Source organism: Phoxinus phoxinus, assembly GCF_949152265.1.
Source record: "Phoxinus phoxinus genome assembly, chromosome: 18".
Taxonomy (NCBI): Eukaryota; Metazoa; Chordata; class Actinopteri; order Cypriniformes; family Leuciscidae; genus Phoxinus; species Phoxinus phoxinus.
The window spans coordinates 12,557,575-12,582,348 of NC_136893.1; the positions used below are offsets into that span (position 1 = coordinate 12,557,575).

Consider the following 24,774-nt stretch of genomic DNA (forward strand, 5'->3'; position numbering starts at 1 on the left):
AAGGACAAGATCCTGGATACAGGTGGCCGAAATTAGCTTTTTCCACAGGGTGGCTTAGAGATGGGGTGAGGAGCTCAGTCACTCGGGAGGAGCTCAGAGTAGAGCCGCTGCTCCTCCACATCGAGAGGGACCAGCTGAGGTGGCTCGGGCATCTGTTCCGGATGCCTCCTGGACGCCTTCCCGGCGAGTTGTTCCGGGCGGGGCACGTCCCACCGGGAGGAGACCCCAGGGAAGACCTAGGACATGCTGGAGGAATTATCTCCCAGCTGGCCTGGGAACGCCTCGGTGTCCCCCCGGAAGAGTTGGAGGAAGTGTCTAGGGAGAGGGAAGTCTGGGCATCTCTGCTTAGATCTGTCATAAATGATAAGTTTTGCAGGGTGAAAAGTCACAGTACACACCCAGAGAGCAGCAGACTGCTTGTGGTTTGGACAGTATTGAGTGGTTTATTCATGCCAGTGTAACTGAATGAATCCCAAAACTCCCAAAAATGAAAATTCTGGAATCAATTACTCAACCTCATGTCGTTCTAAACCCATAAGACTTTCTTTCATCTTTGAAGCACATATCAAGATATATTTAAATGAAACCTGAGAGATTTATGTCCCTCTGTTCAGGCGCGCGGGAAGTCATTTGGTGGCGGTTATTCCTCGTGCTATACAGAAATTTTGGATTTCTCGGACCAACATATGTGCATTTTAAGGTGTTTGAAGGCCAAAAAATTGGAATACAATAGAAGCAAATAATGAATAAAAATATGTTTATTTGTATTATGTACAAACTTTTGTTTCGTCATGTTTTCATAGCTCAATAGCGTTTCGGTGTGCTCAGATGTGCGCGCGCTGCAGTCGCTAGGAAACATGCAGACATGGATTTCTGTCGTGCAGGAATGTTTATTTTAAAACAACCACAAGTAGATTAAGTGTTCATAAACCGCATAACGGCCAAAAAAAGGCCTAAGTGCCACAAAGTAACAGACTATGCAAATCTGTCTTATCCGAGGGACTTTCTTAAACGCTTAACGATCCTTTATATAAATCTGGGCCTGCATGGCGGCAGGAAAAAGACGCAGAGATGTAAGACACCGGGTCTCTACCTTACGATGATTTCGGTACACCAAAGGTACCGGGAAGTTCGCCGGCGGGAACTACAGTAGCTTGTCCTGCTCGTAGTAGTTGCGCAACTTGTGTGTGGGCCGTGAGTGTGCGTGCTGCGTAGGCGCGTCAAGGCACATCTGATTGGCTAATACTACACACTGAAAATAAATTAAATAATTTTTAATTAAATAATAACTAAAATGATCCATCTCTTCATTCCACACACCAAACGTGACATACAAAATGTTGTGGAACAGAAACAACAACCAGAAATATTTATAAGCTATCATTTTATTGTCATCACAGTTTGCCAAAGGGGGTGCTGCAGCACCAACAAGTTCCCGCGTCCATGCCTCTGAGTCTTTAACCGAAAAACTTAAATCAAACTTCAAATCAAAAAGGTGAAGTAAGCTAAAAAGTAGCTCAAATTGTCCTGCTTGATACACACGAACCAATGAAGTTTGTTCTCCTGTGTCACGCAAGCATGTTTAAGCTTCCATGTTATATTTTTAGTAAACTATTACTTTATTTTTTATGTTTCTTCTATTATTGATAAAGCTTTGTCATAATTGTGTAACTTCCTAAATTCATGGTTGCTAAGACCCTGTTTTACGCCCTGAACAAACTGTTATAGCTGATCTGATTACAAGTTGACAGCGCTAAATACAGTTTTTACAGGTTTCTAAAACATTTTATGATTGAATAATTCAAACCACATTCGACATTATTTGAAACCCATGTGACCACATTGCATTTAAAGTGTAATCAGTCTGAATGAATCCTTGGCAGGGCTGCTTGCTAACCTGTGAATCATCCGTTGTACTAAAACAAGAGCTTTATTACCAAATGTTAAAAGCAACGTCGACCACATGTGATCAGATCACTTGAGACTTTTTAAAACTGCGCCTAATAGTGTCTTGGTCACCTCATTTCCTTTTTCATGAAGCCAGATCTACCATGCAAGCCCACACAGGTCAGCTGCTTAATGCCTGGTGCGGAGGAACAAGCCTTTAGTATGTGGAGATCAGTGTGAGCTGGATGACTGCTCAGAGCCACTCAATAGCGAAGTGAAGCAGGAGAGTGTCTCACTGGGAAAGCATGTCCAGAGAGTGGAAAAGATGAATAGCAGAGAAACCTGATTGTCTAAAGGCAAAGCGAAACTCCCAGCTTCCATTTCAGCATGGGAAACAGCTGCGCAGGCCACATTTGAGAGCATGTATGTCAAATCTTGCCCAGTATGCATTGGAATGCCTGTGGGAGTCCTCGCTCAATCCCAAATGCTTGCTTTGTGTCCATGTGGGAATGCATGCATGTCTTGGGGCAAGGGTTCTAGTTGCCAGATGTATGCTGTCAGCCTTTTGACCATCCTTTTCTCCCCCTAAGCCTATGTTGAGGACCGTAACAACTTGTTTAAGAATGTGCCTCATCCAGCGAGTATGCTATGGTTAAAGTGAATGGGGCATGTGTTTGTTGAGAGTAGTTGGTGTCAAATCCAGTCCAAAGTGCTTTGTGTAGTTGAAGGGTAACTCTCATCATGGTCTTTACCCTAATGGTGCTCAAGCTGAGGTTTAGTGTCAAAATTGGCAGCTTATCATCACCTTACATTCTCCTTCTCCGAGAGGTTAAACTCGCAGAGGAATCTATGTCTCTACCTGTATGTCTTTTGCTATTGTCTTTCACTTGCATAAATCTTTCCTGCTGTCATCCCGTGGCTGTTTGATTAATGTTTTCTATAGCCGCTGTGTATAATAGGTGTGTAAAATGTGAATTTCACTCCAACTTCCTCATCGTTAATCCTAGCATTGTTCCAAAACATAGTTAGTTGCTCTGCTTCCATTGCTAACCAATAAATGTCATGGAAACTCCTAAGTGACTGATTTGGAACCAAGGTTATTTTTGTAAATACAGATGTACCTTAATTTCAAGTAAGATAACCATTTCATGTGAAACTAAACAAGATGCCACACATTAGACCGGATACCACACTGACCAGAAATGGAAAAATAGCATGTCTAGCCCACAAATAGACATGGATTTGTCAGAGTAGAAGTAAACTAAATGTCAGGTCTGAATAGAGCACATGCATAGGAGTATATCTATGAGTATATGATATTAAAAGATGCAATAGACAAAACATAAATGGATCAATACAAGAATAATGTTTGTAAGGATTAATCATAGATTTCAACAAGATTTCATCTTTAATATGAATGAGCAATCATTTTTACTTTTAAGTTGCATTTGTTTGATTCTTTGTTCAATTCTCAAAAATTATATTATTTTTTATTATTAAGAGGTTTGCACAAGACTTAACTGTTAACTACAAACATTAAACTTTGCTGAAATTAAACTCTTCTTAACTATAATTACTAAAACTGAAAGTAAATATATAAAAACTAAACGGAAATGTGTTCACAAAATAAAAACTAAACAGACGTGTATAGGAAATTTGAAAATTTTATATATATATAATTAAAAAATGCAAAACTATAATGCATTGTTTGGAACGTTCTGCATAGGCATAGGAGCAGCTCCACGTGCCACAATAGCGTGAAGTTTAATGTTAGCATGTTGCTTGGCTAACAAGTGTGAAACTAATAAAGTAATTCATAGAACACTAAAATATTTGTAAAAGTAAATTTTCCTAATACAGAACTCTTTGATGAAATTAAGTATAGAATTGAGTATAGTATAGAATAAGTTTAGAATTGTCATTTTTTTTGTCTACCGTTTTTTTGTTGCTGAGCTCCTCCCAGTGAATTCGATTGCATTAGGCCTATCCATGAAGGATGCGTGCAATGCTACTTTATTTCTGCTTTGACATGGCTAAAAGCATTATATATGATAAGAGAAGGGTAATGGAAGTTTTGCACTTCTGGCCCTATAATATACAGTGAGTTGTTTTATGGAGGTCAGGAAGTTTGCCCTCCGTTCTGCCCGTGTTAAGCTGTGCTGTGGTGTTCTGACTCAGATGGGGGTATAAAGTGCATATCTCAAGCTTTCACCTACTTACCGCTCTACGGTTTACATTCCATTTGTGTGTTTATAAAAACCGTCATCCCCATTACGTCCATTAATTCCTTTTGTAATACAGTGTGGCGAGTGTAGGTACTGTTATTTATTGCTATTCTAAAGTATTGTATTCCATTTTAGTATCATTACATTTTAGATAATGAGCAGTCAGGACTTTATAGTTTCAATTAAATTTTCATTGCCACTGTACCATAATCAAGTAATCAGTTCTGTAGTCAAGAGTTGTATTCTATTTATTTATATGTGAGTATATAAATATTATTTTTATTTTTTGATAGTCTCAAACAGTATTCAGAACATGTTGCAAATATTGATTGTAAAGTAATTGTGGAGGTTAGTAGTTTTGAGTCATTTGCGGTAGCATCCGTTACACAGCTGCACTCCAATGTGAACAAAACTAAAGTACTAAAATCCTTTTCTCACGCTGTGCTCGCAAGGCCTTGGAAATTGGACATGGGTCTGATCGGGGGTTGGAAATGCCAGAGAGGGGTGTGTGTGGGAGCGGATAAGCCTCCAATGCACTTCAGCAGTGCACATCTGTCCTTTCTAGTCATCATTATTACACTTTGGAGGTCACTCATTAGCAGAAGAGTGGAAGTCCAAGCAAGCTGGCCATGACCATCTCATTCCATTTGTATCGTCCATGGGCATAGATACGGTGAATTTGGTGTCTTGCCTTGTAAACTGCAGCTGGGTAAACCAGGCTTTCCTCCCGGCTCAAACTTTTCTTGCAAAACTATGCGATCTGATGTTGCTTTTGTCTGTTTCTTTACCGTTCCTGTAGAACAAACTCTTGGCATTGTGAATGGCATTATTGGAAAGTAAACCGTGAGATTCCTTTGACAGTGGAATGCAGTATGTGTATGTTTGCCTGTGCTGTCATTTCCTTTGGCTAGGTGAAGCCTTCTAAGAGAATTTGAAAAGTCTGTTGTCATTTACTCGTCTTCATGTCTTTGGAAACCTGTTTGACATGCAAGGACATTTCCATACAATGAGTAAATGATGATCATGACTGCCAAGTAATATTTTTAATGAACAATTTCTTTCTAATCCTCGCACAAAGCTGTCATATGGCTTCAGAAGACTGAAAGATAGCGCACACGTTGTATGGGCTACTTTTAGCATACCCATTTACTAATTCTTCACACCAGAAATATGCTACATTTATGGATGACAACAATGACAGAATGTCTCGTTTTGGGAGTAGTCCATCCCAAGGGACAGGGAAGCAGGCAGTGATCACCAAAGGTTCGCTGAGCAGCTTCAATTGAAAGAATTTTGCCAGTCAGCGCTTTCCTTTTGAAAAAGCTCCAGGATTGTTATTTTAGAGTGTTCAGTCAGGGGAGAAAGGATTTGGGGGGAGATCAAGTTATTTATTTGCGGGAGCCATTTAAATGGGAACTGTGGCCATGATGGAGATGCAGGGAAATGGGAACTGGCGGGCTATGAAGACCGAAAATGCCAAATGTGGCGTCTTGCCAAACGCGTATACAGAAGTGAAGATGAGAAATGCGGTGTAGAAGGGACGATTTAATAAAATCATCAAAGGTTTTGTTACGAAGCAAAGAAGTTAATAAGCAGAAGACACTGCTGGTTGTTTGGATGAGTTTCTGCAAACTATGCTAAATGTATCCGAATAAGCCATGTATAACGTTTCTCTCATGGTTATTATGTTGTATGTTTTGTCTTGAGATCCCTGTAGTCACAGTTCATCAGTTTGATTATTCTTTCTTTTTATTGCATTAAAGGCATAGTTCACCCAAAAATGAAAATTGTCATTAATTACTCGTTCCCAACCCGTAAGACTTTCGTTCATCTTCTGAGAGCTTCTATCCCTCCATTGAATATCACCGCCTACGCAACTACCACTTTCAAGCCCCAGAAAGGTAGAGAAGACCTACTATATGACAATACATGCATCTCCAGTGGCTTAACCTCAATTTTATGAAGCGACGTGAGTGCTTTGTGCAAAAAAGCTTAATTTACCACTTTATTTACAAAATATTAATCGCCAACGTGCTTTCACACAACAACGTCTGCTCTTGCGTCAACACATCACACATGCACTGCGTCGTGGTGCTCTCGTGAACGTGCGTTGGTGATTCATATTTTGTAAATAAAGTGGTAAATGATGGGGGTTTATTATGCGTAAACAAAGCTCTCACGACGCTTCATAAAATTGAGGTTAAACCACCGGAGTCACATGGATTAATATAACAGGTTTCTTTTTTGAATACATTAAAAAAATGTTTTATTCCTGTCTTGTCAAAGCTGAATTTGAGAAATGATATGCTAATTTGGTACAAAAAAGAAGAAATATTTAATTTATAATTTATTATAAGGATTCTCTGATAGTTAGAAAGTTCAAAAGAACATAATTTATTTGAAATAGAAATATTTTGTAACATTATACGTGTCTTCACTTTTGATCAATTCAATGCGTACTTAATAATAACTTACGAATTAAAGTATATATATATTTTTTTTAAATCTTACTGACAAACCTTTCACAATATTATGTATATGCATTTATACATTGCATTCTCTCAAGTTTGAGAGCCAATTAATGACAAGTTAACTTCTTTCTTTGACTGGAATGGTGCAAATCTTGTATTTAGTGTTAAATACAAGCAATGCAAACAATATTAAACATGTTTAGATATAAGGATAATACATCCTTTCAAATCAGATGTTTGTGAAATCCTCGTGTACTCTTTTGCTGTGTAACAGACTGTAGTTTTATAATAATTACAAGAGGTTTCAAATATGCTTTTATCAAAGACTAGAGTTATGTCTGTGATTTTTATGACCTCTCATGGGTTTGACATTAATTTTTGCATGATAAAGTATTTTCTGACTACCCAGCCCTTTGTTAATGGGTTAGGGTGTTACCATGGAGGTAAAAGGTGATCACCTAGATTGGAAATAGGTTGGAAATTTACGTTTTAATGCAAATACAATGACTTTGAGACATTTTGTGAGACTGCAGTGTCTAAATACTCTTTAGGGCAGCTGTTTACATTAGTTTAATGTCTCTGTGATGGGCAAGATAGGTACAAGACCGCACAAAGATATGACATTTAACTCTTCTTCCTTCAGTGGAGCCAGAAGGCATTGTGTTTGCTCCTTTCCTCTGCAGGTCTCTTATAACTCGTGTTGTGTTTGGAGATTTCAATCCCATAAATTGTGGTTTCATTTGTTTTGACTACAGGTGGCTCAGAGTTCTAAAGTGTGGGATGAGGTGCCCTTCCCGGAGGATTTAGAGGAGGAAAACAAGCGGCCGGGAGGATATGTGGATGATGAAGAGTACTATGATCCTTCAGGAGGTGAGACTCTCTGAATGCTAATTCTGAGTACCTATAATGAAGGAATAGAAATGTTCATTATGCCTGACTCCTTTTAGCCAAAAACTTTTTTCGACAAGGACACATTAAATTGATAAAAAGTGACAAAGACATGTATAATGTGACACTGAAGATTTGAGTAATGCTGCTGACAATTCAGGATTCAGATGGCCACCACAGGAATAAATTACATTTGAAAATATATTAAAATAGAAAAATAACGCACGCACACACAGACACAAATTCTTATTAAACCCACATTTTTGAATGCTATTATATATTCCAAAAATATTTCGTGATTCATCCCTACACACACTTCAGAATGCTTAGCTTACGTAGAATGCAGGCTAGCATAGCTAGAAGTTTTAAGTGTTTTGTGATGATTCACCTGCCTCACAGGTGATTTTCTGAGTATTGTTGTGTTTAACTAAAAATAAAAACAAATTTCTTCTTTTTATCTATCAGATATCAGTGGAGACGAGGATGGAAGCACTCCTGAGCCGAGTACGGATGATACAGGCACGCTTATGACAAGTGAGCATCTTTTTTTTTTTTTTTATGGAGAGGAAGTATTACAACATGACAATAGTCACACATTTCATATCAGTGTGATAAAAGAGATGCCTCAACAGATCTTGCTGTAAAAGTTGAAAGCGTTTTAATCCTCTTCTGAGGCGTTATATAGAGTTGTTGCGTCTGCTGAATAGTGTCTCAGTCACATCCTGTCACCAGCCTTTACTCACAGCGATGAGACGGCATCGTCATCACAACAAGGGCTTTAGATTTGTGCCAGAGACGATTGCCAAACGATTGCCAAACAATACTCATTTCTTCTTTCATCAGATGAGATGCAGATGTGTGTACATACTGTAGCGGCACACATGAAAGTCAGTATAAGAAATAGCGCCGGAACAGACGAAACTGTCATGTATATTATGATTTCCTAACGTTGCATGTTTAATTCTCTCCTTTCATGATCTGGTAACATGTAACACATTTTTCTTCTCTTTGAGTTTTATTTGTTAAGGGTACGTAAATGGTAATCTTGTTTCACATCAGATTTTTACAGAAGTTCTGTCTAGTTCTTTTTCATATAGTGGGGTCCAAATGTCTAAGACCACATTGAAAATATTTGATTCAAAATCTAATATGAACCTGGAAATATATAATTTAAGATTTTGTAAAATTGAAAATGAAGAAAGGTTACACTATCATTCAAACGTTTATGGTCAGTCAGATTAAATACAATTAATTAATACTTTTATCCAGTTAGGATCCATTAAATAATTCAAAAAGTGACAGTTAAGTCATTGTTACAAATATCGATTTGAAATAATTGCTACTCTTGTGATTTTATCGTAAAAATTATTTTCATGGAAAACCCCTCAAAAATATAGCACCTCAACTGTTTTTAGCATTGATAAAAAATAATGTCTCTTTCTTGAGCACCAAATCAGCATATTATAATTATTTCTGAAGGATCATGTGACTGAAAACTGGAGTAATGATGCTGAAAATTCTGCTTTTCCATCTCAGGAATACATTTGAAAAGTTTGAAAATTTGAAATTGTAATAATATTTTACAACGTCTCTGTTTTTTACTTTATTTTTAATCAAATAAATTCAGCCTTGGTAAACATAAGATACTTTTATTTTTATTTTTATGGTACTGTATGTTGAAAAATTTAGAAATGGGGGGGTAGTACTAAATACCAAGAAATTGTTCAATTCGTGTACATTTGTAATTAAACTTTCCACTCAGATTGTTATGCTAATGATTTTATTTGAAAAGGAGCAATTCTTTAACAATTCTTTAACTTTAGCAATTCATTAGTTAAATTTCTTGGATTGTGTGGCATCCAGCCTCATTTTGAAAACAGACCTTGCGTAATTTAGATACCAAATGCCGAAAGTGTCTCAACCCAAGGGTCACACTTCAGCATTTTCCCCTTCTTAACTATTCTATCTTTGGAACAACTTTTGCGTCTGTCCTTTTGGAGTCAGTCTGGGCCATTGTATTGCATGACATCATGGTGGAATGATTGTTTTTGGTAGGAGCTCTGCAGTCCGACACCTGAGCTTTACTCCCAAAATAGCACTGCGTGCACACCTCCACACAGATTAGGAAGGGATATTTCTGTTGTAGCTTTAGCGTATTCAGAAGATGGACTTCCAGAGGGTGACAGTTTCAAATAAGAGGTGCCAGATCTAAACAGCTGAATGAGTCAACTCTTATACATCACCTCTCGAGACTCCAGGTTATGAAGTGACCAAGTCCAGGCTTGAAATTCTCAAAGCAAACATGTTGATTGGTAAATTTAGACGCAAGTTTAGTAGAGTTGCCTTGAACTGGAGCATAATGTTGCCACTCCACATGAGGTTGGTTTGAAGTCAGGATGCTTTCATTTATCTAAGCATTTTTCTAATCTCAGTGGAATTGCTAGATTCATAAATAACAAATAAACATCTTTTAACAAAAATATCTGCCACATAATGTTTTAAGGCTGTATAGGATGAGACTATGAGTCAGCCAGTGGTAATCCCCCTTCTAAAGGGGGAAGTTTATTCTCTAAAGCCATTTATAGATCCGTGCCTGACAGCACTTGGGAAAGAACATTTGTCTTCCTGGAGTGGAGTATTTGTGGATGTCTAACCTGTGCGCTCTTTTACGTGTCAACTAAGAGGTCTGTGTGACCACCTTTCCTTCCCTGTCACTGATGAGTGTTCATATCCTGCAACTGTAGCAGCTTTTACACTGCATCCTGTTTTTCCGATGCATTTTCCATCCATACTTTCACATTGGGCGTCTGCACTTGAAATAGTTTTATAGGTAAGCCTAAGTGGTCTTTACTGTGAATTTTGGGACTGAGAGAATGTTCTGTCATGAGCAAGGTTATCATGGTTGTGTTTAGATTAGATTTTAAAATATGAGTTATGCTCTGAAGAATAGACCTTGAAATGGTTATCTTTCATTATCTCATTCTAAGATGTTCAACACACACACACACACACACACACACACACACACACACACACACACACACACACACACACACACACACACACGAGACTTGAGCATAGTCTCTATTTGGTTTCCATTTGAATCTTATTGCTCTGTGAGATAATTATATATATATATATATTTTCTTCTTCTTTCCTTTGATGTGGTCAATTGAAGTGGTTGTAGCTTCGTGGTCAGACAGCTGTGCTGGTAACCCAAAGGTTGTTGGTTTAAACCGCAGAAGGGGTGATTTATCAACTCTAGAATTTTTGGGGTCTATCAACAATCTACCCGTGAGCAAGACTCTTAACCCCAGGTTACTCCTGGCCCTGTAGTAAGCCATTTGTCAAATTACAAAAATGTGATCATTTCAAAACACATGATTGTGTCAAGCACTGGATAAGCAGCCCAAAGAAATGATATCCAGCATCTTTTCTTTATCAGTCACAAACCCCCTTAGCATACAAGAAGCAGCTTTAATCTGAGCCGCTATATATTCCCGTTTATTTGTTTGTCTGATAAAGCCTGATAAAGACATGAGAGGTCTCCTCACTTTCTTTTGGCTCAGCAGAACCTCAGAAGTTTCACAGGCCCTCATACAGACCCTGAACACAGGAGCTGAGGAGACAAAGGTTACCATAGCATACAGACAGTTGCTTTCAGAGAATGGCCAGGAGATCATTTTGAAATGTGGCCATGGGAATGCTTATCTCAACACCTCCACATGGAATTTGTGTTTGATTACAGTGCTGACTAGGTGAGAAGTTCGAAGGACCAACTTGTTAATTTGTTTAGTCATCTACCCATAAACATAAACAGAGGTGTTCTGGCAAGATGAAATCATAGTTGTAAAATTAATTCTAGTTAATATCTGTTTCTCAATTCATGTAAATGTTTTCTTTGAAAGCTCTGGCTTACTCTGCTGTGTTGACATATATAATAATATATTAATCTAAACATTATTTCTGTTTGAATATCTACTTTTTTAAATTAATTAATTATTTTTAACATGCATGCCACAATACATTTTTATAAATGTTATATAAAATGTTATATATGGTTTTTTTTTTACTTTTTAAACTAAACTTTTTTTGTTTGTTGATTTTATCCTTTGAACATATTCTGCATGTTTATCATTTATCTAAATCCTATTACTGAAAAGTAAAATGGTTCCTTGCACACAAAGATTGAGGGCCACTTGTGCATGACTCTTGAGCTCTGCAAAAGTGAACCGATGTCAAAACATCTGATGAAAGATGCAGAAGTGTATAGGGTCCTAAAACCTACCAGAGAAAAAGGCCACCCAGCTTTCCATTCCTGCCTGTCCTGGTCGTGCAGTTGATGTAATGTTGTGTGTCAGGGCTGCAAAGATGATAGTTACACAGCAGCATTGGGAGACGTGGAGGGGCAGCTGCGGTTATTTTGGTTTCAATGTTGTTGAGGTCTCACCTTCTCAGAGGAGGCCATATACATTCTGTCAGAAAGAGAAAAGAGCAAAGAATTGAGAAAATGAACAAAATGTGGTTCTTGACTGGTGGGTCCTGACCTAATAAGAGTCATAGGTCTGTTCTGATAGGATCCTCATGGACAGCAATAAAAAAAAGCTAAAAAATGCATTATGTATATTGATTGATTTCATACATATGTATATAGAGAGAGCAATTTTGCCCTAAATTCTGATTTTGCCTATATTTTGTTTTCCCAAAAATGAAAATTCTGTTTGTTTATTTATATAAACTCGCCTTCAAACCTGTAGGGCCTATGTCTTTTATCAAATATATTTTGAAGAATGTTGGTAATCAAACTGTTTTGGTCTTTAGTATATCTAAATACCAATTCAGATGCAGCTGTAGGCTAAAGGTTTTTCAATAAATTCTACTCTCAATCAAATAAAATATTTCTTTCTAAAGCTACTTTTTGTAATGCCTATTTAATGCTTTTCTCATTTAACTCAATAATGACTTTAAATTGTCTTTTGGGGGTAATTTCTCGGCCAAATTTGATGTGTGATTAATTAATCAGCACATCATGTAAATAATTATATTCAGAATTGTAATCGCTTGATAGCCCTAATATAGTAGTCAACATTTGAAGTGGATCAAAACCGTTCATCAAAGTTATACATGAATTTTGAACAATACCTGTTCTTGTCTTAGAACAACTTTGATTAACTTTTTTGATCCACTTCAAACGTTTACTATTGTGTGGATATATATATATGCTATATATCCAAACAATAGTAAACGTTTGAAGTTATATATGTATAAATGTATATGCTCATTTATGTTATGTTCATATACTGTAGTATTTAATTCCATTTTACTTTTTTTGTTTTAAGTCAAATATTTACTGAGCAAATTTAAGCCACATCCACAACTGTCGCCTTAATTTGAATAGGCAATGATGTGAGCTCAGCTTTTCTTTTCTTTTTTTAAAGAATTTACTAATTTTAGACAAAAAAAAATATGTAAAAAAATTAGATTTTTTAATAACTCATTAATTTAATAATAATATATGTAGTATTGGTTTACCACTTTTTGTTTAATGTAAAATCTGGGTTCTGAACCAAAGCCAGTTGAGAACCAAGTTTACTAAACAGAACTTCCTAAATAGCCATCCTCATGAACAGCTTTCATCTCTTATACACTGCCACTCATTGTTATGGAAGCGACATGCGTTGCCTTGGAAAATCTTGTCCTCCTCCATAGGAAACATTGCTTTATTTCTCTCACTGGACAGATTGCAGTCACAAATGTCCTTACAATATGAGACTCACAAAGACACAGACAGTATTTGAAAGTCATTGAGGTTCTAACCCATTGCTGGCAAATAATCTGCCACATCTGTAATACATGTAGAAAGTTTCAATTCAGAAGTTATGATGATTGCAATAGTTGTCCTACAGTAAATGAGATCATTCGACTGCTAATGGAAACATCTTTGTGTTTCACCGCAGCAGAGCTTTTTTTATTGTGCTTCAGGGCTTTCCTGCAGAAGCTCTGGGAGTGTCCGTAATGAAAGTAATAATCCATCCTTTGTGAGTTATAAAGTAATTCGCAGCTTTGGTTGCAGTGGCGAAACTAAATAAATAATGTGCATTGTTCAAGTGATCAAAAGAACTTAATGGAAGATACAGTAGCGAGAGAGAGACGCACAAAGAGCAAGAATAAAGTGTGTTCGCGCTTGTTTTATCTTTAAAGGAAGAAAGAGTGCTCGCTTTGTCTCTCTGTGACGGCACACTGAAGGCTTTGTAGTGTGAAATTGTCAGTAGCAGTTCAGTACATAAAAGGACAGTTCTAATACTGTCGCTTCTTTCAACTCGCCACTTTGATTTTGATGCAGGACGGCTTTGAATTTGTGGATACCTCATTAACACCACTTAGCGTGGGATGGAATGAACAGCAATACATAATCATAGCAATTACCAAAACTATCTCTCAAACACATTACCACTCTGTATGTCCACGATCACTCAGACCGATGTGTTCTTTTGTATTCTCATAGAAAGTTTGTGAGAATGTGCTTGTTTTGAGATCAATAATATTTCCAGCTTGCCTTGGCTTGAAATACTTTTGCATCGTTTCCGTTCATTGTAATGTAGTAATTGCAGGAGATGTATATTGTAGAAGAATGTCATTAAACTATTTAAAATTGTCATGAAGGTGAGTAAATAACTACTGTAAATATTCTACAGTGGAAACCAAAGTGATTAACCAAATTCTGACGTCAAGACCAATTATCTTTACCGAGTCTTCAAATATGCTATAGCAAACAGGATGTGCCTGTCCCACTGGTAGCCCAGAATATATCTATTCAACTGGTGTAATTGTGAGAGAAAAGAGTTCAAACTTGACAGTGGAAGTTTGGATACTGGCTGGAGTGGAGGATATCCTGCAAACTACAATGACTTAATGAGATCCCACCATGATAATTGTAGCTGGGATTTAAAGCAGGCTGAGAGAATTCTAGCGACGATCTGGGTGTTCATAGACAGATGTTGATCATATGCTGCGTCACCTCTGGCTCAGTGGCTCACTGTCGATGCTCGGCTGTGCCAGAGGAATGTGGCTCTTAAACACGCACAAATCAAAACCTGCCATTCAAAATAGAAAACATGCATCAATTAAACCGTGTCTTCTCCAGCTGGGCTGCTTCTACTGGATCTCATACTTCTTAAATCTTGAATGTATCATAGCAGTTCATGTCCATCTAACCTTCTGGTTTGCACTTATCACAACGCTGAGAAGGAATATGGTCAAGTCAGCTGTTCTTCCTCTGTTTTTGTCTCTATTGTTTCCCCACCGTCCTTGAAATAAAATCTCCTCCACACACGTCCTGCCTCTTTCCTCTTATTCCATTCACGGTTTGCACAATAATTTTCCTTTGACCCTTTGACCCCAACGCCTCTGTTCTTTGTCCATGTTTCGGTCCTCTGGGGACATCTTGAGCACTGAGCAGCATGAGTACAGTAGGTCGTGTTCTCAGATGAACTCTTCAATTACGCGGCATTATCTTTGATATGGTTGATTCCCTAACAATGCAACCATTTTAACCTTATGTATAAAGGTCATATTTAAGCTGATATGTTATATATATATACATATATTTAAATATGTTTGTAACACCCTGTTTTGCTTTATTGATTCTTTCCAAGTACTTTGAGTTATCTGGGTCAGTGACATCTCATGATAAATCTAGCTTTGTCGAATTCTTATAAATGTACTCTTTGTCTTCATGCTGGTTTTATTTGGTTTTTGGAAAAACTTGCATGCCATTTTCAAGATAAATTTCAATTAATAGCTCATGTGGTGTAACAAAGCAAAAAAAGTAATAACGTGTGTTATTCAAGGTGACATCTTAATCATTATTTATAAATATATATTTTTACAAATCATGATTTCATAAATGTCTGTTATATTAATAATTTGACAATGTTGATCAATAATAATAATGTATAAATATCATTACTAAATATTGAAATGCATTTTGAGGAGTCACACCACACAGAATTTTAAATCCTTAAATAACCCTGTCACAAAAAGGTAAAATTATCTGATATTTTAAGAGAATTATTGATCTCGGCATAAAGTCCTGAGGGTCTTCAAAGGGGCCACAGGATGACTATTTAAATCAATAAATTATTATTCATATTATATCAAAATAATCTAACTCTAATCTTTAAAGATCTAAATTATATATTTATTTTTGCCCCCCTCTGTAACTATTTATAGTTCTTGAAACTTCTGGACTTCTGGACAAAATGATTTGTGGTTAATTCATTTAATATACAATTAGAATTTCAATCAATTAAAAATTTTTTAAAAAACATGCAGCTTTGCCATTATCACAAAATAAATAAAATGCAGATTTTTTTTATATTGTGTCTCAAAATTTGAGAACCATTTCTTTGCCCATTTTCAGTTTTTCTTTTCTTTTTTCCTGTATGTTTCTCCCCCACATGAATTTTCAATTTTATGCTCTAATTTCTGCATTCACCATTTGCTTGTAGATCTGTAAACACAAGCTAAACGGGTTATGCACTTCCATGCTTGAGGGTGTGAAATTCTGTTTAGCACCAGAACGACAACAAGATGCCCTGCCAGCTGGCTTTGTGGCATTGTGATTTCCTCCTGCAAATGTACATCTGACATTTGGATGGTTTGTGTCTGTGAATAATAGACTGGTGAAAAATCAGCGAATCTCTGTCCAAGCGCATTCCACAGACCCGCAAAATAAGACCAGAAGACTACTTTGAGTGTTCGACTCCGAGTGAAGGGTTCTTGGGAGGAGGAGTGAGAGGAGTGAAGGTCGAGTTGAAAGACTCATGCTTTAAAGGCCAGACGGGCCGCATTGGCTCAATCGGCTCTTTGTCTTCCGCACAGTCCTCCGTGTGTCCCGCTGAGGACTCGGCCCACAAAAGCTGCCAAAGTTATGCTGTTGTATAGCTAGAAGAGTTTATGAATTAAGCATTTGGAACGCTTTCATTTCACTGTCCTTGTCCGAATGCAGTTTCAGTGCACTCGCTGGCGTTCCACAGGGGATTTCCTAAATGGAAAGACTGAATGGGCTTTTGCTCCGTTCCAAAGCGAGAATGTGGTTTTCTAAGTTGCAGCCTTATTAGCGAGAGCAACCGAGACGAGATTACGGGCGCTGGGCAGTCTGTGCTCTCGAAAGAGAGAGGCTGATGCTTTTACAGTGTGCCCACACAAGTGATTCGATTAATCACGGGTCAGTGCCAACACTTTGACGGGACCTTTTGATGTTGCCTTTCCTCTGTCCAGGCTGTAACAGTCCAGCCATGGTGACATTACTGAACATACAGACAAAGGCAGTCAGTCAAGACCTTCTGACACTCTTACTTTGTTTTCATCTCTCTCTGTCCTTTAATGACCTAAGTTAACTTTTTTTTTCTTTTCTTTTCTTGCGGTAATAAGACTTCTCTTCCGCAGAAATGGAGGACCATTAATGAAGCAGGCGACCATGTGTCCGTGTATTGCACAATTAGAAAAGATTGAGCTCTGGGCCACTTTCTTTTCTAAATCGTGTCAGCACTAAGTGCGAATTTCCAATAAACTGTGTGTGCATGGCAAATACATTTGACCGGGCGGTGACCGCAGGTGTCTGGATTCTGTGTAAAGCAACTTAATTAATGTCCGTGATATAATATAAATGGGAATGAATCTATAAATACATTAGGAAGAGTAAAAGGTCAAAAGAGTCTGTTTGGGATGTGTGTGACTTGTGTGTGTGTATAAGCTGTGTGTCCATTTGGCAGTCGCATTAAACATGACCCTGCTGGAGAACTATGGCGAGTGGCAGCTAACTGCAAGAAAGAGCTCAAATATTGACTTCCCTTTTTTTCAACTCCGTTTGACAAACTGAAATGGGGTGAACCCACCCAGACGAGCTGCCGGGAGGGCAGGAAAAAGGCTGGAGCTTTTTAAAGGTTAATGTTGAGACTCTGGGCTTTAGCTAATAGCATGTATTTGTTTTTGGTATTGAACGGCAACTTTTTGCAGAAGAACGTTTTTTTTTTTATGCACAGCTGCACTACTTCCTGAACTTTAGCCAGCTCCTTTGTTTCCTGTTTGCCATTATTGGACAAACTGATTAATCCAGGTGTGTCTGATTATTATTGTTGGTCAGGCACACCTGGATTAATCAGTTTGTCCAATAATGGCAGACAGGAAACAAAGGAGCTGGCTAAAGTTCAGGAAGTAGCGCAGCTGTGCATAAAGTCCATTGAAGCCGCCGATGCTGAAACATTTCCTGAATAGATGTTGTAATGCTGTGTTTCTCTGATTATTTGAACTTTTTAGGACCGAATTTATCTATATTATACTGTACATAAACAATATTAAACATGACATGTGCCTCAAGGCCCTACCCGACTATTGTCTTTAGTAGCACGTTTGGTTGTTTACTTACATGTTTATTCATGGCTTTAGGTCTTAGTTTGTTTAGGCTGTTCTTTCTGGTCACCTCGGATGTCACACAAGCACGATATACTGTATTATATATTGGTCATCGGTTATCGGCTGGTATCAGAATAAAAAAAATTGAATTATATGTATGTGTATAACTGTGTATATATATTAATGCAATATATAATGCAAAAATTTTTATATTGGACATTTATGATCGATATATTTAGTTGAATTATCAACTTACTGGACGTAGTTATAATATCGGTGTATTCTTAGAAACTAACTTGTGTATAATAAAAATGTAAAGAATACAATTATTGTTGATAATTTATAAATAATATTTAATCTATGAAATATAAAAATAATTATAATTTATAACAGAGAAAATTATTGAAGTACATTGACGATAATATTGATTTGTGCGTAGTTTGTATATTTGTGTTTCTCAAGTGAAATGTCGTCAGATACTTTTTATAGAGCCAAATTACATTTGCAAACTTCTCTATATCGATGTAATTCACTATAATAATAATTGTCTGTCACTGTTATTGTGAGTCTGACCACTGCATTCTCGTCTCTAGTTTACTATCGGGCACTGGTGAACTTCACAAACTCATTCCAGTATGGGCCTGAACTTGATGACATCTACTCTCCTGCTTTCCAAGAGATATCGTCTGCTGTCGTTGATACGGTACGTGCAAGTACTCAAGGACTGTGACTTTAAGAAATACTACCAAAGGAGTTTACACAATCATTATTAAGGGTGTGCTCCACATGGGTGTTGGGTCATATTATTATTGATCACATGCCTTTCCTCTGATTCTTGTCTGTACTGTGTTAATGTTTAAATCAGTGTTTACCTGATTTAGTAGACAGAAACTGAAGTACTTAGTATGGCAAGGCCAGCATGTGGTGATTAATGGCGTTTATTTCCTCCACAGCTCGAGTCTGACTACAACAGGATACCAGGACAGCAGACCGTCAATGTGGTTCTCATCAAGTAAACACAATTTCCAGTTTCAAACACTCTTTTGCATATTCTCATGTAGAAGGATAGTCAGTTTACTTGGGACATTCATGTAATCAAACACTTGTGTGTGTTATGGGACTTTTTATGATCACCCTGCTGAAAAACATCTTAAACAAGCTGGTCAAGCGGGTGCCCCGAACCCTCTGTAAAAACAGGCTGAGACACCAGCTCACTGTCTTATGTTGGTTTATGTGGTTTGCTTGTTGTTTTGATTAAGTGTGCTCTGCGTACATTTCGCAGGAAAATCGGCAAAGATGTGTTTGTGGAGCTGGACGTCGGCTCAGATAACAACTCTAACGAAACGCAGATCAGAGGTGTCCTGTTCTCTGTGGTTAAAGAGGGCACCATTGCTTCCTACGATACCTCAGTAATTGGCTTCCAGTTTAGACGGCTTGGAGAAGGTTTGTTCAATACTTATCTAATAATGATTAGATTATGATTCCTTATTAAATGGTGCAATAAATCATGATATCTGAAATTTGGTTACACTTTAGTTTGATTTGATAATTTTGGTATGATTCAAAATACCAAAAATAAGCAGCAACAATAATATTAGCTGCAGACTCAAATTTAGCTCGAGGGACAATTTTCCATATTAGAATATGGACAAAAATATTTATTAACAAACAACAATAATACTATTGATGTTATTATTAATTATACATTTTTTTGATAACAATAATAAAGATTTTTACAAATATGTGTTTATTTGATATTTTGCATAATAATACTAATTATTATTAATAAATGGTAAATGGTAAATGGACTGCATTTATATAGCGCTTTCATAGACCCATGGCCACCAAAGCGCTTTACAATTTTGCCTCTCATTCACCCATTCACTCATACATTCATACACCGACGGCGGTAAATATATATATATATATATATATATATATAAATATATATATATATTAACAATGATAATAATAATTTTGACTGAGATATATTGAATGCTTATGTTATATTTTACATAACAATTAATAATAATATAAATGTTGTTAATAACAATTATGATCAAATAAATATGATATTTTATGCATTGAAATTCCAATTGTTAGATATTTTGCAGGCTTATAAATGTGGAATAAGACTTACACAAATCATGTACTACTAAAACTAATAATAATAATAATAAACAAACAATTTATTAATAAAAATGATATCGACAAATATATTTTGCATGCTTATAAACTGTAGAATAAGAAATTACATAATTATCAACTACAACAACTACATTAATAATAATAATACTAATAATCAATTTGATAATTGATTACTGTGCAATTTTCAATTGACAGATCCAATTGTGCATTTTTTCACCCCTGTCCTTTACACTTTACAGTCTGTTTGACTATTCATTCTTGCAGTTCTGTTTGGAACTAGTCATCATTCAACAGAATGTAGTATAGATAATATTTGTGTCTGGTTCATAGCTGATACTCTCCCTCCTGTGGAGCCCATCGGTGTGCCAGGTTTGTCCTCATCCAGGTCTGCTGCATGGAGACTGTAGCGCATTAGAACACATCCCAGTCTTGTTCACTTAAGAAAACTGCAAGGAATTCTCCGATTATGTAGTGGCTGGATAAAGAATGAAACCTTTATGCATGTGTGCAGTCTGATGAAGACCAAAAGAAGAACAAAATGCTTTGCATGGCTTGTCATTGATTGAAGTGATGCTGATGTCAGGAATGCGCCTACCTTGGAGTTTGATTTTCAGGCAATGCAACCTGTTTGTGTTTGCAGTCTAGTTTTGTTCATATGTGATGGAATTGAGTTTTTTCAGTCCAAGCTTTCCATTATTTTTACTTTCAAATTAAGATACCGGATAAGAGAATTCAAGACTGAATAGAAAAGCCCGAATGAACATTGTCCAGATGTACTTTGGCTTTGTTCACACTGCACATAAATCTGATTTGGTTGTCAAATCCGATCTTCAGGACTGACTGTCCACATTCTGCAACTGATCCACTTGATCAGACAATAGTCTATAGACGTCCTCATACCATAAGTGAAATGTGTCCTAAATAATGAAAAAACAAACAAACCATGAAATCTGACCTGCCCTTTTAGACTGAGATGCATTAACAAAACAATTCATTCTATTCAGACTAAAAAAACTTCAAAAAGTCTGATTTCGATGCCTGTGTTAACAAAGCCCTTTTGTATCCTCTTGAAATAGCAAGTCCAGCATGACGAGGCTGTGATAGTCTGGCATTGAAACGTTGAAACATCTTTCAACAAAGCATCATGTACAGTTTTTCTTGAATCATTGCATTTCATTACACACAGTATGTCACTGCATTGTACATGTCTGTCTCTACCACCTCAGCGAGGCCCAGCCCCAGGGAATGCTTGTCTGATGAGTTCAGCTGTCAGGATGGGCTGGAGTGTATCCCTCTGGAGTTTGTGTGTGACAAACGGTCTGACTGCAATGACTTGAGTGATGAAATGAACTGTGGTGAGTGAGATTGCTTGATGAACCCTCTTCATTTGCCTTGTGACTAATTTCTATTCTAATCTAAATCTATTTGGATTTTTTTTTATGCTTTGTTATGCTATAATATTCTGTCAATTCAACTTTAATTTAGTACTATCGTAATGTATATTCAATGCTTTAGACATCTGAAACCATAAGGGCTCAGAATTATTTTAATTTAGGGGCTTTTCTGTAAGTTATTAGCATGGATTTAATGTTGAGTTTGTAATTGATTGCCCTAATTATATCATTTATTTTAAAAGGTTTTGTTCCTGTACGTCCTACTGCACCTACACCTAACAGAACCAGACCCCCACCTGCCCCGGGACCTTGCCGTGCAGACCAGGCTACCTGCCAGAACGGACAGTGTATCTCACGGGATTACTTATGTGATGGCGAAACGGACTGCGCTGACGGCAGTGACGAGTTCAAGTGTGGTAGGACAAACCTTTCATTGACCACAGATATGAAACTGCTTATTTATAACCAGTCTATTCTCTGCATTTATTGAATTTTTTTGTCATTTCACAGGAACTCCATCGCCTTGTGAACCCAATGAGTTTAAGTGTCAGAACGGCCGCTGTGCGCTGAAACTGTGGCGTTGTGATGGGGATAATGACTGTCAAGACAACTCAGACGAGATGAACTGCCGTAAGTCAGACCTGATCTTCTATCCACAGGCGGGGGAAGTGGTCTGGAAACCTGTTTGAAAACTAGTGTTTTTTTGCAGTTCTGTTTGTTGCCACTAGAGGCACGAAATTACACACTTTATGATTCTTTAATGACTCTTTAATTACTCTTGTTTCTTCAGCCACTAAAAGTCCAGGGGACACATGTGCCCCGGAGCAGTTTGTGTGTTTGTCTGACCGCACATGCATTCCTGCCAGTTACCAGTGCGACGAGGAGCCGGACTGTGCCGACCACTCTGATGAATATGGTTGTGGTAAGGCATTAGTCCTAATCTTTAACAAAGTAAACAGTGGTTGTCATAACATATCACTCTTCTGTCTCAACTTTTCTTTCACTGTCATCTTCACTTTGACTTACTAACACTATTGCTTCCTTTAAATCCATTCAAATTTTGTATTTATGGTCTGCATTCATTTTTAGTGGCTTGTTTTGCCACACTCATACAGCTTTTCAATAACACATAGATCTCATCTCTCATATATCTTGCACCGATAGCTTATTTACAGGAGGCTTTGGTATTGTTTCTGCCAGCAGTGCCTCCGGCTCTGGTTGGCTAATCTCACTGAATGAATCTGCCAAATAAAACTTGCGCTGTCACAGGCTGCCAATTTAGAATCAAAGACTTGCTGCGGGCGTCTGTGGTTTCTTGTGTCCATATGTTTATTTTACTATTTTACCATTCATATAATACAATTATGTGTGGATTGAAGTTGATTGTACTGTTAAATGATTATATGTTCGCTCTTTTTGGACTTAAGCACCTCCCACTGTGACCAACCCCCCGGAAGAGTCCATCACGGCAGTGCGGGGGGACACTGTGACCTTTACTTGTTCTGCCATTGGTGTGCCCATTCCCATCATCACATGGCGTCTTAATTGGGGACACATTCCAGCCAACAGCAGGTAGGTTAGGATGTAATACGATTCGTGAATCTCTGAAATGATCAAGATGGCCACAATCTATGTTAAGTCACATAGTCCTGATTTTCTTAAAGACTGAATAAATTAAACTGAAGAATATTTGTGGTTTCATTCATTTCTACTAAATTCCCAAAGCTCTCTTTGCTGAACTCTTTAAATAGGTGAATTTATAACTTCAGCACTTGTCTAAATGAAAACAGAAGGCCACACTCCGTGTTCCAGTTGTGCGATTGAGTCATGTATGCAATAAGAAACAGACTGTTGGCTTTTTGACAAAATATACTTGTGTTGTCGGAGCCAACAGCCTCGTGGGCAGCGACCAGAGTTCAATTTTCGGCTCGTGGATCTTTCTTGATCCCATCCCCCTCTCTCCCACTTCGCTTCCTGTCATTTCTCTGTATCTCAATAAATCCCGAAAAATTCCCGTTTTTCTTTTTTAAAGGCTTGTGAGCGGTCTATTCAAACTATTATTTTGATGCTGCTTCTTTAATTTATTATTTGTCTTAATAATGATGAGACATTAATATGTACAAAGAGAGCCATATTAATTTACTCCTCAGCATGTGCTTTCCTTGATCTGAACGGACTAACAAGTCTACAGATAGCAGACCCATTTGCCACAGTTTTGCAAGAATATTACCTTAATTAAAAAAATCCCAATTAATTTAGTGATTAGTGATTAAATATTAAGCATATTACATTAAATTAAAAATAATTTGGAGTACATAAGGAACCATTCGCATAGGACACATTCTTTCGCTCAAAAACAGTTGCGCAGTGGAATGCAGGGGTCTTGAGACAGCCCTAATTTAAACATTAATCTATCGACAGGATCACAATGGCCAGTGAGAATGGGCGAGGAACACTTACCATCCGTGATGTGAAGGAAGGTGACCAGGGGGCGTACACCTGTGAGGCCATCAATGCTAAAGGCCTAGTGTTTGCCATTCCTGATGGGGTCCTCAGCCTCTCTCAGACTGCAAACCCAGGTAATGCACCAGGTCCATATGGTGCATTGTAAACCTCTTTGGATTACCGTGTATTGTATGTTTGTTCTCGTCTGATGCTTTCTTTTCTGAAGAGACATGTCATTTAATTCTTTCATTTGTGAGACAGGTTATCCTGCTGTTATTTGGCTGCATGTTGCATGACTCTGAGGCTTCACAATCCTGACGGTGGTGGTCTTTCCATCCTTTGTCTTCCATGTCGTACTTGTCCAGTTGTGTCATCCTCTCTGTACGTGTTAGCAGGTAATTGCCGCGAAGGACACTTTAGCGTGGGCGGTCACTGCATGCCATGCTTCTGTTTTGGCATCACAAAGAACTGTCAGAGCACCGGCCGCTACCGTAACCAAATCGGACTGCGCTTCACAGAGGAGGAGGACTTCAAAGGTACCTAGATGATTCAAATCTAGCTTTTTTGCATTTACAATTGGAGAATGTAATTGAAGTGGATGCATAAATATTTATGTGTTTTATGGGTTTTATGTGTAACACACATGATACTTTTTTATTCACCCGGTAAAGCCTCACATTTTAATTAATAGTCTGGAAAATATTTTTAATTTTTAATTTTTTTAATGGAACGGTTTGTCTACATTACATTGGCTCATAGTATGATATAGGAGAATATAAAGCTTACATTAGAGGAGGAAAAATATATTTTTATTCAGAGGCCCAAACTGAGCAAAAATATGTAATTTGGTGCAGTTGATGATATTTATATGGCCAAAAAGTAAGATATAATTCTGATGGC

The 24,774-nt window shown here is 37.4% G+C and overlaps 1 protein-coding gene across 21 annotated transcripts in view; it reads left to right on the top strand.

Annotated features, from left to right (window-relative positions):
* hspg2 (heparan sulfate proteoglycan 2) overlaps positions 1-24,774 on the top strand; it is a 105,461-nt gene that overhangs the window by 23,279 nt on the left and 57,408 nt on the right. For 17 of the 21 annotated variants that reach the window (XM_079587356.1, XM_079587374.1, XM_079587375.1 and 14 more), the window contains exons 2-14: positions 7,339-7,453; positions 7,937-8,005; positions 18,481-18,590; positions 18,841-18,899; positions 19,170-19,330; positions 20,366-20,404; positions 21,262-21,390; positions 21,672-21,845; positions 21,940-22,059; positions 22,220-22,351; positions 22,857-23,001; positions 23,851-24,008; positions 24,240-24,410. In XM_079587356.1, coding sequence (XP_079443482.1) covers positions 7,339-7,453; positions 7,937-8,005; positions 18,481-18,590; positions 18,841-18,899; positions 19,170-19,330; positions 20,366-20,404; positions 21,262-21,390; positions 21,672-21,845; positions 21,940-22,059; positions 22,220-22,351; positions 22,857-23,001; positions 23,851-24,008; positions 24,240-24,410 — 1,582 coding nt within the window. The remainder of the gene's footprint in view (positions 1-7,338; positions 7,454-7,936; positions 8,006-18,480; positions 18,591-18,840; positions 18,900-19,169; positions 19,331-20,365; positions 20,405-21,261; positions 21,391-21,671; positions 21,846-21,939; positions 22,060-22,219; positions 22,352-22,856; positions 23,002-23,850; positions 24,009-24,239; positions 24,411-24,774) is intronic. The other 4 variants (XM_079587373.1, XM_079587368.1, XM_079587371.1 and 1 more) reach the window with 3 other exon arrangements.